This window comes from Cherax quadricarinatus, chromosome 25 (genome assembly GCF_038502225.1).
Source record: "Cherax quadricarinatus isolate ZL_2023a chromosome 25, ASM3850222v1, whole genome shotgun sequence".
Lineage (NCBI taxonomy): Eukaryota > Metazoa > Arthropoda > Malacostraca > Decapoda > Parastacidae > Cherax > Cherax quadricarinatus.
Window position 1 is genome coordinate 28,549,736 of NC_091316.1, and position 17,886 is coordinate 28,567,621.

Below are 17,886 nucleotides of genomic sequence, written 5' to 3' on the forward strand. Positions count from 1 at the left end.
TGAGGAAGAGTCAGTTGTGAGTGTGGGGGAAGTTCGTGAGGCAGTAGGTAAAATGAAAGGGGGTAAGGCAGCCGGGATTGATGGGATAAAGATAGAAATGTTAAAAGCAGGTGGGGATATAGTTTTGGAGTGGTTGGTGCAATTATTTAATAAATGTATGGAAGAGGGTAAGGTACCTAGGGATTGGCAGAGAGCATGCATAGTTCCTTTGTATAAAGGCAAAGGGGATAAGGGAGAGTGCAAAAATTATAGGGGGATAAGTCTGTTGAGTGTACCTGGTAAAGTGTATGGTAGAGTTATAATTGAAAGAATTAAGAGTAAGACGGAGAATAGGATAGCAGATGAACAAGGAGGCTTTAGGAAAGGTAGGGGGTGTGTGGACCAGGTGTTTACAGTGAAACATATAAGTGAACAGTATTTAGATAAGGCTAAAGAGGTCTTTGTGGCATTTATGGATTTGGAAAAGGCGTATGACAGGGTGGATAGGGGGGCAATGTGGCAGATGTTGCAAGTGTATGGTGTAGGAGGTAGGTTACTGAAAGCAGTGAAGAGTTTTTACGAGGATAGTGAGGCTCAAGTTAGAGTATGTAGGAAAGAGGGGAATTTTTTCCCAGTAAAAGTAGGCCTTAGACAAGGATGTGTGATGTCACCGTGGTTGTTTAATATATTTATAGATGGGGTTGTAAGAGAAGTAAATGCGAGGGTCTTGGCAAGAGGCGTGGAGTTAAAAGATAAAGAATCACACACAAAGTGGGAGTTGTCACAGCTGCTCTTTGCTGATGACACTGTGCTCTTGGGAGATTCTGAAGAGAAGTTGCAGAGATTGGTGGATGAATTTGGTAGGGTGTGCAAAAGAAGAAAATTAAAGGTGAATACAGGAAAGAGTAAGGTTATGAGGATAACAAAAAGATTAGGTGATGAAAGATTGAATATCAGATTGGAGGGAGAGAGTATGGAGGAGGTGAACGTATTCAGATATTTGGGAGTGGACGTGTCAGCGGATGGGTCTATGAAAGATGAGGTGAATCATAGAATTGATGAGGGAAAAAGAGTGAGTGGTGCACTTAGGAGTCTGTGGAGACAAAGAACTTTGTCCTTGGAGGCAAAGAGGGGAATGTATGAGAGTATAGTTTTACCAACGCTCTTATATGGGTGTGAAGCGTGGGTGATGAATGTTGCAGCGAGGAGAAGGCTGGAGGCAGTGGAGATGTCATGTCTGAGGGCAATGTGTGGTGTGAATATAATGCAGAGAATTCGTAGTTTGGAAGTTAGGAGGAGGTGCGGGATTACCAAAACTGTTGTCCAGAGGGCTGAGGAAGGGTTGTTGAGGTGGTTCGGACATGTAGAGAGAATGGAGCGAAACAGAATGACTTCAAGAGTGTATCAGTCTGTAGTGGAAGGAAGGCGGGGTAGGGGTCGGCCTAGGAAGGGTTGGAGGGAGGGGGTAAAGGAGGTTTTGTGTGCGAGGGGCTTGGACTTCCAGCAGGCATGCGTGAGCGTGTTTGATAGGAGTGAATGGAGACAAATGGTTTTTAATACTTGACGTGCTGTTGGAGTGTGAGCAAAGTAACATTTATGAAGGGATTCAGGGAAACCGGCAGGCCGGACTTGAGTCCTGGAGATGGGAAGTACAGTGCCTGCACTCTGAAGGAGGGGTGTTAATGTTGCAGTTTAAAAACTGTAGTGTAAAGCACCCTTCTGGCAAGACAGTGATGGAGTGAATGATGGTGAAAGTTTTTCTTTTTCGGGCCACCCTGCCTTGGTGGGAATCGGCCGGTGTGATAATAAAAATATATATATATAAATATATATATATATATATATATATATATATATATATATATATATATATATATATATATGTGTGTGTGTGTGTGTGTGTGTGTGTGTGTGTGTGTGTGTGTGTGCAAGACAAGCCACACAATTATCAAGAATGACGCATCCAGTCAAGCTAGATGTTGTACCCGTCATCCGTGAACATACGGTGGTGTGGATGCCAATTAGCTAATTTCATTTTACTCCCTGTTTGGTGTACTAGCTCAATGAGCAGTATTTTATACTACTGTAATCATGAACAAGTGATATTGAACAGTAACAAGACTGTGACTAGTAAAGGAGTCAAACCCAGGCTGCTTTGGCCCGCCTCGTGGTGAGCTATAACTCATGACGCTTTAGTCCACGGAACCACACAATCTTCAAGAATGACGAACCCAGCCAGAAGCATCCACACCACTGTATGTCCTTGGATGATGTGTACAACACCTAGCATGAGTGGGTACGTCATTCTCGAGGATTGTGTGATTCCGTGGACTAAAGTGTCATAAGTTTCTGCTCACCATGAGGCGGGCCAATGTAGCATGGGTTCAACTCCTTGGCTATTTGCAGTGTTGATATTGATCAATATCACTCGTTCGTGGGTACAATAATATAAAATACCTATTGTTGGGCTAGAACACCAAACAGGGAGTAGGATGAAATTAGCTCAGAAGCATCCACACCACATTATGTCCTTGGATGATGGGTACAACACCTAGCTTGGCTGGGTGCGTCATTCTTGAGGATTGTGTGGTTCTGTGGACTAGATCGTTTTATATATATATATATATATATATATATATATATATATATATATATATATATATATATATATATGTATATATATATATATATATATGCAAAACAACCACTCTGAAAGAATAGAGAAATTCCAAGCGCTTTCGTGACTACTCACATTATCAAGGAACTATGAAAGTGAAGCATCCAAGGAAGCTATATAAGGGGTCGGCCAGCACCTCACTATCAGATCCCACAACGGTTAAACACGTGACGCGCGGCGAGCCAACTTGGACAGGTCCTTTGCAAAACTCACCCCCAAGCTATTTATTTGTCCAGTGTATTATTAAATTCTACCCAAATTCTATTAATTATAAATGGATCTAATTTATATAAACCAAAGGAAATATTCATATTATTGTCAAAACTGCTTTTTATGAAACAAGATTCAATTATATTCCTGTCGACCATGGACTTGCTTGATACTACTTTCTCAACTTTTTGAAAATCAATTGGATGGTTAAAATCTCTTACATGAATAAATAGAGCATTGGAATCTTGTCCAGTTCTAATGCTATATTTATGTTGTTTTAATCTTAGTTCGAGATTTTTACCAGTTTGACCGTAATAAACTTTATCGCAAATTTTACAAGGAATCTTATAGACACATCCATCAGCATTTTGGGGGGAATTCTTAATCAAAAGTTTTTTTACTGTATCAAGATTTTTGAATACAACTTTGATATTAAAAGTCTTAAGAAGAGAAGGCATATCAACCAAGTTTTCATGGTAAGGGAGAACCAACATATTTTTAGTTGAATAAGGCTGGTTGCCCTTTTTTGGATCATAAAAAGTGTTCCTAGCAACTTTAAAAGATTTATCAATTACATTTCTTGGGTATTTTAAATCATTACCTATTTCATAAATTTTGGATATTTCCTCATCTATGAACTCAGGACTACAAATTCGTAAAGCTCTCAAAAACATTGATGAGAAAACAGACAGTTTGACTATCTTGATGCGAGGAATAATAGTGGACATAGGAACAGTTATTTGTAGGTTTTCTGTAAATTTTAAATTTGAATTCACCTGTTTACTGTGATCTTATTGCATATATATATATATATATATATATATATATATATATATATATATATATATATATATATATATATATATATATAATATATATATATATATATATATATATATATATAAATATATATTATATATATATATATATATATATATATATATATATATATATATATATATATATATATGTGTGTGTACAAGGAATTCACGAGAACAGGCGAAATATACACAAACACTGATCTCTGGCTGAAGGAGACTCGAACCTACGAGCCTTGGAACAAGGTACGCAGTGCTTTACCATCTGTACCACACTGGACCAATACCTTGGCGCCAAGCTCACGCTAGACCTTTTGATCCAAAGGTAGCCAGCTTTCAGGCAGGAGGCTGTAAGACTCCTGCATTGACCATCTAGAGATTTTAACAATGCTAGGAATTCGAAAGAACAGGCGCCAAGGTATTGGTCCGGTGTGGTACAGATGGTAAAGCACTGCATACCTTGTTCCAAGGTTCGTATGTTCGAGTCTCCTTCGGCCAGAGATAAGTGTTTGTGAATATTTAACCTGTTCTTGCGAATTCCTAGCATTGTTAAAATCTCTAGATGGTCGATGCATACAGGGGATGAGATGAAAAGCTATAAGCTTCCTACCTGAGAGCTGGCTGCCTTTGGATCAAAACGTCTAGCGTAAGCTGGGCAACAAGGTATTGGTCCAGTTGGTATACCAACACAGATGGAATTTCATAAAAGAGCTGAGTGTGACAGGAAAGGATCACTGACGCATCCCCGGACATCATAACAATCACAGAGACAAAGCTCACAGAAGTAATAATTGATGTGATTTTTCTGTCTGGTTATCAAATTCCAAGGAAAAATGGGAAGGGCAGAGGGGGAAGACGAGGAGTTGCACTGCTCATCAAGAACCAATGGTCATTTGAGGATAGGAAAGGACTAGTCAGAGGGGTAGACGATTATTACATAGTAGGAACACTGCAAAAAAGGGCAAAAAGTGATGGTAGGGGTGATATAAAACCTGCAACCAAAGAGCATGAGGCCAAGACAGGAATATTATGAGAGCAACAGGGTGATGGTGGACACACTAGCAGACGTTGCCAAAGGGCCCACATGAGTAGGGTAAAGTAACTCATCATAGGAATTTCAGCTATAAGAAGATTGATTGGGAGAATCTGAATACACACGGGGGACCAGAGACATAAAAAGCCAAGATGCTGGAGGAAGTTCTAGAAAATTTCATGTTCTAACATGTCAAGGATACAATCATAGAGGACTAGGAGATAATGAACTAGCAAGGCTAGACCTTGTATTCACCTTGGGCAGTTCAGACGGAAAATATCACACAGGAAAACCTCTTAGGTGCTAGTGACCACGTGGTCATGAGTTTCAAATACATAGTGAAGTGTATAATGGAGAATGAAGCAGCACGAGTAAGACAGGAGAAACTAAACTTCCAAAAAGGGGACTATACAAGTATGAGACAATTCCTTCATGAGTTACAGTGAGTAAGTGAGCTGGAGAGAAAAACAGTAAACAAAATTATGTAACACATGACCACAAAGTGTAGGGAGGCTGAACAATAGTTCGTACTAAGGGACAACAGAAACAATGGGAAGACCAGAGAGAGCTCATGGTTTACCAGGTGTAGAGAGGCCAAAGCCAAGTGTTCAAGAACATGGAAAAATTATAGAAGGCAAAGGACTCAGGAAAACAAGGATTTGAGCCGAAGAGCCAGAAATGAATATGAATGGATAAGGAGAGAAGCCCAGCATCAATACGAGAATGACATAACATCAAAACCCAAATCTGATCCCAAATTGTTATACATCCTCATCAGGAGAACTCACCGGGAACGACCAAGAAATATGTGAAGAGCTCAGCTAAAGATTCAGGGAGGAATTCACAGTGGTGACAGATAGGCTCCCTGAAAACCGAGGTGGTTGGGTGCACCAGCAAGTGCTGGACACGCTGCACGCAACTGAAGAAACTGCTAGGAAAATTAGATACATCGACGGCGGTGGGCCCAGATAATATCGCTCCTTGGGTCCTGAAAGAGGTAGCAGATGCACTGTATGTGCCACTAACAAAAAACTTCAATAAATCTATCGAAAGAGGGCAACTACCTGAGGTGTGGAAGACAGCAAATGTAGTCCCGATTTTTAAGAAAGGAGACATACAGGTTGCACAAAACTACAGACCAGTGTCACTGACGTGTTGTGTATGTGAAGTTATGGAGAAGATTATTAGGAAAAGAGTAGTGGCACCTAGAATGGACTAGACTAATATATAACAACCAGCACAGCTTCAGGGAATCGAAATCCTGTGTAACAAATCTACTTGAATTCTAAGACAAGGTAACAGAAGTAAGACAAGAGAGAGAAAGGGATGGGTAGACTGCATCTTCTTGGACTGTATGAAAGCTTTTGACAGGGGTCCACACAAGAGATTGATTGAAAAACTAGAGGAGCAGGCAGGAATAGGAGGGAAAGTACTGCAACTGATCAGGGGAATACCTGACAGGAAGGAAACAACGTGTGTCGGTCCAAGACGAGATGTCAGAGTGGGTGTCTGGTGCTGTTTCTTGTATGTGTGAATAATATGACTAAAGGGATAGAGTCAGAGGTGTCCCTGTATACAGACGATGTGAAACTAATGAGGAAAGTACAAGCGGAAGAGAATAAGGTAAGCATACAAGGGAATCTGGACAGGCTGCACGCCTGGTCTGACAAGTGGCTCCTGCAGTATAACCCCCAGCAAGTGAAAGTTATGAAGACTGAGGAAGGAAAAAGGAGACGGAAAATGGAGTACAGCCTAGGAGGCCAACGGCTGCAAAGCTCACTCAAGGAAAGGGATCATGGGGTGAGCATCGTACTGAGCAAATCTCCACAGGCCCTGTGACCTGATGGCCAAAGCTCTCACTTCATACGGGTTCAATTCCCGGCAAGGGTAGAAACATTGGGCGCGTTTCTTTACACCTGTTGTCTATGTTCTCCATCAGTTGAATGGGTACCTGGGAGTTAGTCGACTGGTGTGGGTTGCATCCTGGGAAAAATCTGGCCTAATTTGCCCGAAATGCTATGGATAACAATCACCTTTCTATATAGCAGTATGTCACTGATGTCAGCTAGGTCTGTGTACCTTGAACATGTACTTGTAGAAATAAGGATGCTAATATAGTTTTAATATAAATAACTGCAGCAGATTACGAGCGCCTGGCAAGCCTGAGACTAGGGTTTCGACATTTAAGTAAGGAGTCGTTCACAACACTGTTCGCCACATTCTTAAGGCCCGTATCAGAGTATGCATCACCAGTATGGAAACCACACCACTCCAACCGCATCCAGGACCTTGTCATAGTGGTCCAGTAGCTGTGACAAGCAGGAGCGACCTGCTCTAAACCCGTGTTGCCCTGGGTTGTGTAGCTCATGGGTATCTAGGTGTCTGGCTATCTTGCTTCTTAGAGCCCTTTCAAAGATTCTTATAAGGGATGTTAGTGCTGTAGGTCTGTATTTCTTTGCAATTGCTTAACTGCAACCTTCGTAGAGTGGGGCTATGTCTGTTGTTTTAAGTGAGTGTGGGATGACCCCTGTGTCTATGCTCCCTCTCCAAAGAATGCTGAAGGCATACGACAGGGGTTTGTTGCAGTTCTTGATGAACATGGAGTTCTATGAGTCTGGGCCTGGGGCAAAGTGCATGGGCATGTCATTTCTTGCCTTTTCAAAGTTTTGTGGTGTTAGGATAATATCCAAGATTTTTGAGATAACCAAATTTTTGGTCTCCTTCATAAATAATTCATTTGGATTTTCGACCCTTAGTCTGGGCAGTGGCTCGCTGAACACTGAGTCGTATTGGGACTTTAGATTCTCACTCATTTCTTGGCTATCATCTGTGTACGTCCCATCTCGCATAAGCAGGGGCCCAATAATGAATGTTGTTCTTCCCTTAGAGTTGGCATACGAGAAGAAGTGGTTTTTTTTTCAGTTTCCTTTATGACTTTTAGTTCTTACTGCAATTCTTGTCTCCTGTAAGAATCCTTCACCTTAAGTTCGATATTGCAATTTCATTGATCAGTGCCTTCCTTCGTATTGGCCCCTCTCAGCTGCTCTGTGACTCTTCGCCTTCGTTTGTATAGGGAGAGTCTCTTACTTCCTAGTTTACATCTTCTCTTTCTTTTTCTTAATGGAATGTGACTTGAGAAGATCTCAAGAACCATAGAGTTTATTTTTTCTAGGCAAAGGTTCGGATCAGTGTTATTTAGGATATCTACCCAGTTTGCTTCATTTAGGATGTGGTTGAATTGGTCCCATTGTATGTTTTTGTTACTGAAATCGAATTTTGTGAAGACACCCTCATGACTGATCACATTTTACTGATCTTATGTGTGTGAATTTTCATCTGAACTGCCTCAGGAGGCAGCTCACATGAAAATTCACGCACATGAGCAATTAAATCTCTGCAACAAATTCACCTTAAACCAGCAAATATTAGAACCTACAAGACTAGAAAATACGCTGGACCTCATCTGCACTAACAACAACGATCTGATACGTAATATAACCGTATCAAAGACAATACACTCAGATCACAACATAATAGAGGTACAGACATGTATGCACAGGGCTCCTGACCAGTAAAATGTGTGTGTGTGTGTGTGTATGTGTGTGTGTGTGTGTGTGTGTGTGTGTGTGTGTGTGTGTGTGTGTGTGTGTGTGTGTGTGTGTGTCTGTCTGTCTGTCTGTCTGTGTCTGTGTGTGTGTGTGTGTGTGTGTCTGTGTGTGTCTGTGTGTGTCTGTGTGTGTCTGTGTATCTGTGTGTGTGTATGTGAGTGTGTGTATGTGAGTGTGTGTGTGTGTTGTGTGTGTGTCTGTGTGTGTGTCTGTGTGTGTGTGTGTGTGTCTGTGTGTGTGTGTGTGTGTGTGTGTGTGTGTGTGTGTGTGTGTGTGTGTGTGTGTGTGTGTGTGTGTGTGTGTCTGTGTGTGTGTCTGTGTGTGTGTCTGTGTGTCTTCGTGTCTTTGTGTGTGTGTCTATGTCTGTCTTTGTGTACTTGAAAATGGTAGCTTAATATCTGAATTTCACTTGCACTGTTCTCAGCAGAGGAGGACTGACCTCTTGCCGCTGGTCGGAGACCATGGTAGGCTTGAGGTTGAGAGCGAGGTACTGAAGGTTGTCTTCGGTGCTCGGCTCCCAGGTGAACCCGAGGGAACCATCAGGAGTCGGGTTTCTGTGGTGGAAAAATCTGTCTGAATGATTGAAAGAGTTGATACTTTTGTTGCAGGTTCTAATGCTGCTGCTGCTGCTGCTGTTACTACTATTGGTCTTGTTACCGCCTCTAATGCTACTGCTACTACTCTTATGGTGATGCTGCTCGTTCTGTCACTGTTTCTGCTGCGTCTGCTACATAGCAATAATTGAAGAACAGAACCTACGTAGAAGCAGTTGCTGCCCAGCAGTAGCAGTAGCAATACTAACAGATCCTTCTGCTACTGCTCTTCCTGTTGTTGCTATTGCTGCTGCTGCTGCTGTTTTTGCTGCAACTCTCAGTTGCTGCTGCTCTTGTTGTTTCTGCTGCAGCTGATGAATGAGAATAAACTTGAATTTATCATTTTAGTACAACAGATCTATGTATTAATAACGAACCAAATCCGCCACACATAATATATTACATCCTACTCTTTTCTTTATAACCATACTCACAGATAAAAGTTGAACATTAGAACATAACAAAGGAGAACTGCAGCAGGCTTACTAGCCCATACTTGTCACGTTCTTGTTAAACCAAAACCGACAAACAAAACTGTTCGGCCAACCGATTATCAATGTTACCCAAGGAATAACAAAAAGGCACAATACCGTGACTGGAACGATACACAAATAACCCGCACATAAAAGAGAGAAGCTTACGACGACGTTTCGGTCCGACTTGGACCATTGACAAGGTCACACTAACAGAGGTGGAGCAGGACGGCTATATATAGGCAGGAAGAGGTGGAGGTAGTAGTAGCAGTAGTAGTAGTAGTAGTAGTAGTAGTAGTAGTAGTAGTAGTAGTAGTAGTAGTAGTAGTAGTACAAGAATTGTATATAATACCGACAAGATGAAATTAAGACACATGCACAACACCCGGGCATCCCCATCGTAGACGCTTCGCCATCCAGCCATCCTCTTTCCTTTTCTCCTCTGGGTTGTCTTTCTCTCTCCTGTCTCGTGTTTCTGTTCCTTCTTCATTTATTTTATTTCACCACTTCCCCTTTCACGCACCTCTGTGCGCTTGCTCTCCTTAGGTGGGCATCTAGCTCTCTTGCAGTGCTCCCCTTCCTTTGTTTTTGTTTTTGACTGGCTCGTCATCCTTATTTCCCACTTCTACCACTACCACTACCACTACCTCTTCTTCTTCTACTATTACTACAACTTCCGATGAAATTAAGACACATGTGCGGCGTCTGGTTGTCTTTGTTGTGGACGTTTCGCCATCCAGTGGCTGGCAGGATGGCGAAGCGTCTACGATGGGAATGCCCGGGTGTTGTGCATATGTCTTAATTTCATCTTGTCGGTATTATATACAATTCTTGTACTACTACTACTAGTACTACTACTACTACTACTACCTCCACCTCTTCCTGCCTATATATAGCCGTCCTGCTCCACCTCTGTTAGTGTGACCTTGTCAATGGCCCAAGTCGGACCGAAACGTCGTCGTAAGCTTCTCTCTTTTATGTGCGGGTTATTTGTGTAATGTTACCCAAGGAATATGCTTTGAAAACCTTGTTAACTCAAGTGCAAATCCCATTTAAATCCAACACCTCTCACTCATGAATTTATCTGACCTCTATTTCAAGCTACCCAAGCTTTTAGCTTCAATGAACCTACTAGGGATACTGTTCTACTCATCGACTACTCTATTTCCAAACCAGTAGTTTCTTATATTCTTCTTAAATGTAAATTTATTAAATCTGAAGTCCTCATTTCTAGTTCTTTCCAGAAAGATTTCCTCAGAATCTTATTTATATCTCCCTTATTTGTGTCTATCATCCTCTTCTACGCCAGAAATGACATGTATGCCAGGGATGAGGTTCAATTATTCATGTTTGGGATAGAGGCACTGACCAATGCAATGGAGGGAGCTGTTAGGGTTTTAAACTATAAATCATTAATGGCATGGGTTTTTGTAGGAAAGAAATGAATTCTCAGTGTAGTGATAGTGTGAGTTTTAGGGAAACCAGTTATAGGCAAAATGAGATAGAATTATTAGTGAATAATGGAAATCCAGTGGTAATAAGGCCAGGTAATAAGAACAGTAATAGTGATAGTGGAGAAACAGAAATGAACACGAAGAAAAAGAGAAAGGAGAGTTCCTAAATTTATATTATACTAACAGTCGTAGTGCTAGAAATAAGATGGACGAGTTCAGATTAGTTGAAAGTATGGGTAATATTGATGTATTTGTCATAACTGAGACGTGGTTTAATACGAATAATCGGGAAAAACGAGGGTGGGGTAGCACTGCATAAAAACGGGTATAAAGTCTGAGATAACATATACTGAGTCAGTGTGGGTAGAATTTTCAGAGGGGCACGAAAAAAATTATTTTAGGCGTTATAGTATACCGTCCCCAAAAGTTGGATAGGGACCAAGGAAGACTACTGTGGAAAGAAATTGTTAGGGCCACAAGGCACAATAACATAATAATTCTATGGGACTTTAACTTTAGTCAGAATGACTGGAATTCCTTGACTGGGCATTTAGAGGTCTAACAACTTCTTAGAGATAGCTCAGGATTGTTTTTTTAAGCAGTTTGTTACAGAATCTACAAGGAGAAATAATCTGCTTGACTTGGTTCTGGCAAACAAGGAAACTCTTGTTAATAATTTAGAAATTACAGAGGACCACTAATCCATTACCTTTAGCATTGACTTGAAGTATGATATTAGGGATAACTCAGTAACGGTCCCAGATTTTCACTTAGTAGATTATAATTGGCATAGAGAATACATATCATCTGTGGACCAGGGTAACGAAGAGAGCTATCAATATGACAGCTTTCTAAATAGTGTACATGCTGCCAAAGGAACAATTATTCTGCTTAAAGAAATTAGATCGAAAAGAAATGACTCAAACATCTTTTAGGGCAGAAAAAAAGGAATTTATAGGTTCATCAAAAGAGGTGAAAGGTCATCTTATGAATCAATATATTTACTTTAAGAGGGAGGTTAAAAAGGGATAAGAAAAGCTAAATGGGACTATGAAATTAAAGTTGCTTGGGATACGAAAACTATCCTGAAAGGTTTTTTCAAGGTTTATAGAACAAAAGTTAGAGAAAAGATACGTCTTCTTAAAAACAACTCTGGGCAACTTACTGACAAGGAGAATGAAATGTGCTCTATTTTTAATAATTATTTTCTCTCGGATTTCTCACAGGAAGACACTAACGATATCTCAGTAATTAATGTTATAGTGGGCTTGACGAAGATAAATTATGTAATATCACAGTCACTAGGGATATGGTAATCAAACAAGTAGACCGACTGAGACAAAATTAATCCCCGGGCCCTAATGAACTTTTTTCAAGGATTCTTAAGGGGTGCAAAATTTAACTTTGTGAACCATTAACTAACATTTTTAATATATCTCCTCAAACAGGTGTAGTGTCTGATATGTGGAAGATAGCCAATGCAATTCCTATTTTTAAATCAGGTCCCTAGTCGTTACCATCAAATTACCGGCAAATAAGCCTGATCTCACTTGTAGGCAAATTACTAAGAGTCAGTTATAGCTGATATTATAAGAAGTCATCTTGATGAGCATAATCTGATTAATGATACTCTGCATGTATTCATGAGGGGCAGTTTCTGCCTAGCTAATTTACTTTCTTCAGTAAAGCTTTTGAGGATGTTGATCAAGATAAAGAATTTGATACTGTTTAGTACTCCTCCTTCTGTGAATCCTCAAGAAAAGAACCTGGACAGTTGCTGGACATCATAGAATGAATCAAGAGGACGGAGGGAGAGGTAGAAATGACGAAGAACCAGAAGGCTACTATGGGAACTTCGAATCAGTAATCTGGAGCCCAGTGACTTTATGGAACAGAGCCTACCAGAGGTAATAATTTGCTCTATCTGGTCTTATCAAATAAAAAAAAACTCGCAAATAATCTGGAGATTACTGAAGAGCTTGGCGTAAGTGATCACAAATCCATTTCCTTTAATATTGCCTGGGAGTACGAGAATAAGGATAATACAGTAAATGTCTTCAATGTTCGTTCTTCCGACTATAATGGACTTAGGTAACACCTGTACAATCTCGACTGATGTAATATAGCTAATGATTTTATTGACGATGAACAAATGATTAAGAAGGGATCTGCATCTATGATTTTTTCCTTAATGATGTAGAATGTGCTCGGAGTATATATATTCCTCAGAGAGAAATTAGGCTAAATAATAACTATCCCAAATGGGTGAACAGGAGGCTAAAGAGTCTATTAGGGGAGAAAAGAAGAATCTAAAGAGAAGTAGTTAACCTTACTGACCAATATGTTTAGTTTAAAAGAGAAGTAAAAGAGGGTTGCTAATGAATCAAAGACTAATCCAAAAGAGTTCTTTCAAGAGTATAGGACGAAGGTGAGGGAAAAAGTAGGACCTCTGAAAATTGGGAAAGGACAGCTGACGGATAACGAACTGGAAATGTTTTCTATATTTAATTATTTTTTTCTCAATCTTAACACAATAAGACATAAATGAGATTCCAGTAATTAACAATTATTCACTTCTTGAAGAATTCAGTTTAACTAACTTTATTGTTACAAGCGACTTGATTATCAAACAGATTTATAAACTGAAAGAAAACAAGTCCCCAGAGCCCAACTAAATGTTTTCTAGGGTACTTAAAGAATGTAAGATGGAACTTAGGGAGAGGTGTCATGTGCGGCGCACAGAGTAAAAAAAATCGAAAAAATACGAAAATTGAGTTAATCTTACCAAAATATAGCTGAACTTTCTGGCAACACCTTGGTGTAATTATCATCATTATACGATATTTCTACAGAGATAATTCGTAACATGTATGGTGACAGCGCTTTGCGTAGCATGCGTGCTGACATGGCATTTTTTTTTACGCGTTTTTTTTATAAACATATAGGGAGGTACCACCTCTAGAACTGTCCTGGGAACCCTCATCCTCAGAGAAAAAAATAAACTTGCATCAGGGAAAACTCAAGGTTCTCCCTGAAGCTGTTTGAGAATTTTCTCCTACCGCCCCTATAATGATATATATTTTATTTAAAAACAAAATACATTGACAAAACATTCACAAAAATACAATTGAAAGTAAACAACATAGATAACAACTCAGAGCTACTTCTCGAATACTTCGTCCAGCTCCCCGGCGGTGGGCCGCATGCCCAGAATGTTACAGGCATTTCCTCTCTGGATCGCAACACTGAGTCTCTGAAAGAGGAGCCTGGTCGCCCTGTGGTCCTTGGTTTCTATGACGAGCTTTTCACTCAGCTCTTTGAGGAACTTTGGAGCACACTTGCCCCATGCTCCAAGGGTCTCCGACCCTATTGGGAAAAATTATAACAAGGGGAAAGGTCTTCATATTTGCGGATCTTCTGGGTCCCCCTGTGGCTGGCAGCTCAACCCCCCTCAGCTTTGGAGTATGGCAAGTAGGTGTCTGACAATGTGGCAGCACAGGTGTAGTCCCAGGCAATCTGCTTTCCATCCTTCCTGGGTAGCATAGTGGCTCCATCAGGACACTTTTGTCTCCCTCTAATGCAATAAAAATTCACCATTTGAGATCATAACAGAGTGGGCGGAACGAATATGGTCTGGGAACCTATCAGGAACCTACCCTGGGAATAATTGCTGACAGGGCATAAATTACGTTGTCTCGGCCAAGATCAAGCAGCCAACAAAATATTCTATTCTTTTGCTAATATCAATTATGAGGCTTATTGATCTAGTATGATCTAATATGACATAAGACCATATAATAATAGCATAGAAACAAAAAAGTACCCCACAACAAATAATATCTAGCGTAATATGACGCCTGAGAGGAAAGGGACTTTATGGACACAACCCACCACAAGGCTTATAATCGTTCTCTCGTCATTATTATTATAATCAAAAAGAAGCGCTAAACCACAAGGACTATACAACGCTGCAGGGCAGGAAGGAAGCGAGGGTATCGGGTGGCAAAAGGGAGATGGATGAGTAATAGGTTACAGAGAACAGCGGGGCAGTGGATGGTGAAAGGGTAGAGGGCAGCAAGAGATTGAGGTAGAAAGGGCTGATGGGAGTGCAAAAGGTATCATCATCAGAGTTTGTGGAGTAAATCAGTCGTTATCAAAAAGTCAATGAGAGAGTCAGGATTAAAGGAGGGTCCATAAGCAAGAAGGGAAGGTAAAGAGAGAGTAGTAGAGCGGAGACGATGTTGGAGGTAAATTCTGCGTGCTCGTTGATAAAGAGGGCAGTCTAACAGAATGTGGCTAATCGATACTGGAACTTGACATTGCTCACAGAGAGGAACAGGGTGCCTCTCCATGAGATACCCATGAGTAAGACGAGTGTGGCCAATGCGAAGACAGGAGAGAGTAGTCTCCCAACCTCGGCACTGATGACAAGAAGACGGCCAGTAACCTATGCTCGGTTTAATAGAATGAAGTTTGTTACCGAGTAGAGTTGACCAACGTTGTTGCCAATGTTTGTGAAGGTGGGTAGCTATTACAGCAAAATAGTCCGGAAATGGAACACCTCTATATGAAATTGGTAGGTCATGTACTGCTGACCGCGAAGCAGTGTCTGCCTGTTCATTGCCCTGTACGTCAACATGACCAGGGACCCAACAAAAAACAATATCTTTATGCTTGGTAGAGATATGGCATAGCCAAAGTTGGATACAGAGAACTAGGGGGTGAGGTGCATCAAATTTCCGTATAGCCTGTAGAGCACTAAGGGAGTCTGAGACAACCACAAATGATGACACAGGCATAAATACGATACGAATAAGTTCTGCAAGGATGGCATACAATTCAGCAGTAAAAATGCTAGCCGAAGATAGTAAATGCCCTCGCACAATGCTGTCCGGAAACACCGCTGCGAATCCGATGCCATCAGAAAACTTAAAGCCATCTGTGTACACTGCGATGGCATGAGAATGAGAGTGGAAGTGGTCAAGAAAAAGAGAGCGGGAAGCCACCGTAGGCAGTTGGGTTTTCGAGCAAGGGAATGAGAAAAAACAGACCCGAACAGCTGGAACTTCCCAGGGAGGTCGGGAAAAGTGAGATGCTACATAAACATATAAAGGTGGTACCTGAAGGGAAGACAAGAGCGAATGTAGACAAAGAGAGAAGAGACAGAGCAAATAGGGGCGGCAAACAAATAAAGAATGTCTACTAATATCGGTGACCATTCTATAAATGGAAGGATTGCGGAGATCGTGAGAGTGTACATAGTAGCGAAGACAATGGGCATCACGGCGATCAGACAAGGATGGAACATTCGCTTCTGCATAGAGGCTCTCAACAGGGAAAGAGCGAAAAGCACCAAGGCATAAATGTAATCCTTGGTGATGGATGGGGTTAAGGATAGAGAGAGTAACAGGAGAGGCCGCTGAATAGATCTAGTCATCATAATCGAGTTTCGATAAGATGAGGGCTGAATGTAGACGAAGGAGAGTTCGACGATCAGCTCCCAATGAAAGATGAGCAAGGGTTTTAAGAAGGTTCAGCCGGCTGTGACAAATTGCCTTCAGAGTGGTAATGTGAGGTTTCCAGGATAACCTACGGTCAAAGAGAAGGCCTAGAAACCTGACTATCACGTTCAGGGATATGGGAGCCATAGAGGTACAAAGGATGATCGGAGATGACAGAGCGTCTAGTGAAAGTAATATGGTGAGTTTTGGTACTGGAAAATTTAAACCCATGCGTGGTGGCCCAATTGGAAACACGGTCGACCGCATGCTGGAGAGAAACTGTAATGAGGTGACAAGCAGCGCCTGCACAAGCAATAGTGAAGTCATCAACATAGAGTGATGACCAAATATTGGATGGATGAACAGAGGCCAAATCATTTATAGCAAGGAGAAAAAGTGTTGTGCTCAGAACACATCCCTGAGGGACATCTTCAGCTTGGACAAAGTCAGGGGAGAGCACATTATTGACTCGAACACGGAAATGTCTGTCACTTAAAAAGTTCTTAAGGAAGGATGGTAGATTGCCTCGGAGGCCTAAGGCTTGGGCCAAAATATTATACCTCCAGGTTGTGTCATTATGCCTTCTCAAGGTCAAAAAATATGGCAATAACTGAGTGGTTATTCGCAAAGGCATTACAAACATACGTATCCAAGCGTAGTAAGAGGTCTATGGTAGATCGGCCCTTGCGAAAGCCATATTGACTAGAGGAGAGACTGTTGTGTGTCTCTAAATACCACATTAAACGTCGATTTACCAGACGTTCCATCACTTTGCAAACTTCACTAGTAAGAGCAATGGGACGATAGTGGGAGGCATCATGTCCTGTAGTACCCGGCTTGCAGAAAGGGAGAACAATGGCAGATTTCCACAGATGGGGAAGAACTCCTTGTGACCAAATAAGATTGAAGAGGTGCAAGAGGACTACAAGGGCTGACTGGTGTAAATGTTGTAACATCCAAATATGAATGTCGTCAGGTCCAGCTGCCGATGATCGGCAAGCTGAAAGTGTTGCCTCCAGTTTCCGAAGTGTAAAAGGCACATTATACTGTTCTTCTCTTAGAGAAGAAAAGTCCAAGGGTACTAACTCTGGCAGACTTTGAGGAAAGAAACGTGGGGCATAGATAGAGTCCCCAGAGAAATACGGACCAGATGAGTGCCAATTTCAATGGCAACGTCAAGAGGGTTTGCTATATCAACACCGGCAACCCGAAGAACAGGAGCCGGGTCAGGAGAGTATATACCACTCAGTTTCCTCACTTTTTTCCAGACTGCACTCATAGAGGAAGCAGAGGTGATGGTGGAAACAATCTCTCGCCAACAAGTGCATTTAGCGTCATGGATGACGTCAAGTGATCGCACGCTTCTGCTTAAAATCAAGAAGTCTCTCATCGGTTCTATTATACCGGTACCTGCCCCATGCAGTGCGTTTCAAACGTACTGCACGAGCACAAGCAGGAGACCACCAAGGCACGCACTTCTGAGAATGCCTGCCTGAGGTTTGGAGTATAGAATGAGAAGCTGCGGTTAAAACTGACATCG

General features: G+C 41.4%; 1 protein-coding gene across 2 annotated transcripts in view; it reads right to left on the reverse strand.

Moving 5' to 3' along the window:
• The window catches only part of LOC128689984 (venom carboxylesterase-6), a 190,215-nt gene that overhangs the window by 12,009 nt on the left and 160,320 nt on the right, over positions 1-17,886 (reverse strand). For both annotated transcript variants that reach the window (XR_011392418.1, XM_070088676.1), the window contains exon 11: positions 8,765-8,879. Coding sequence is in view for 1 of the 2 variants with exons in the window: in XM_070088676.1 (XP_069944777.1) it covers positions 8,765-8,879 (115 nt within the window). In the remaining variant the exon portion in view is untranslated. The remainder of the gene's footprint in view (positions 1-8,764; positions 8,880-17,886) is intronic.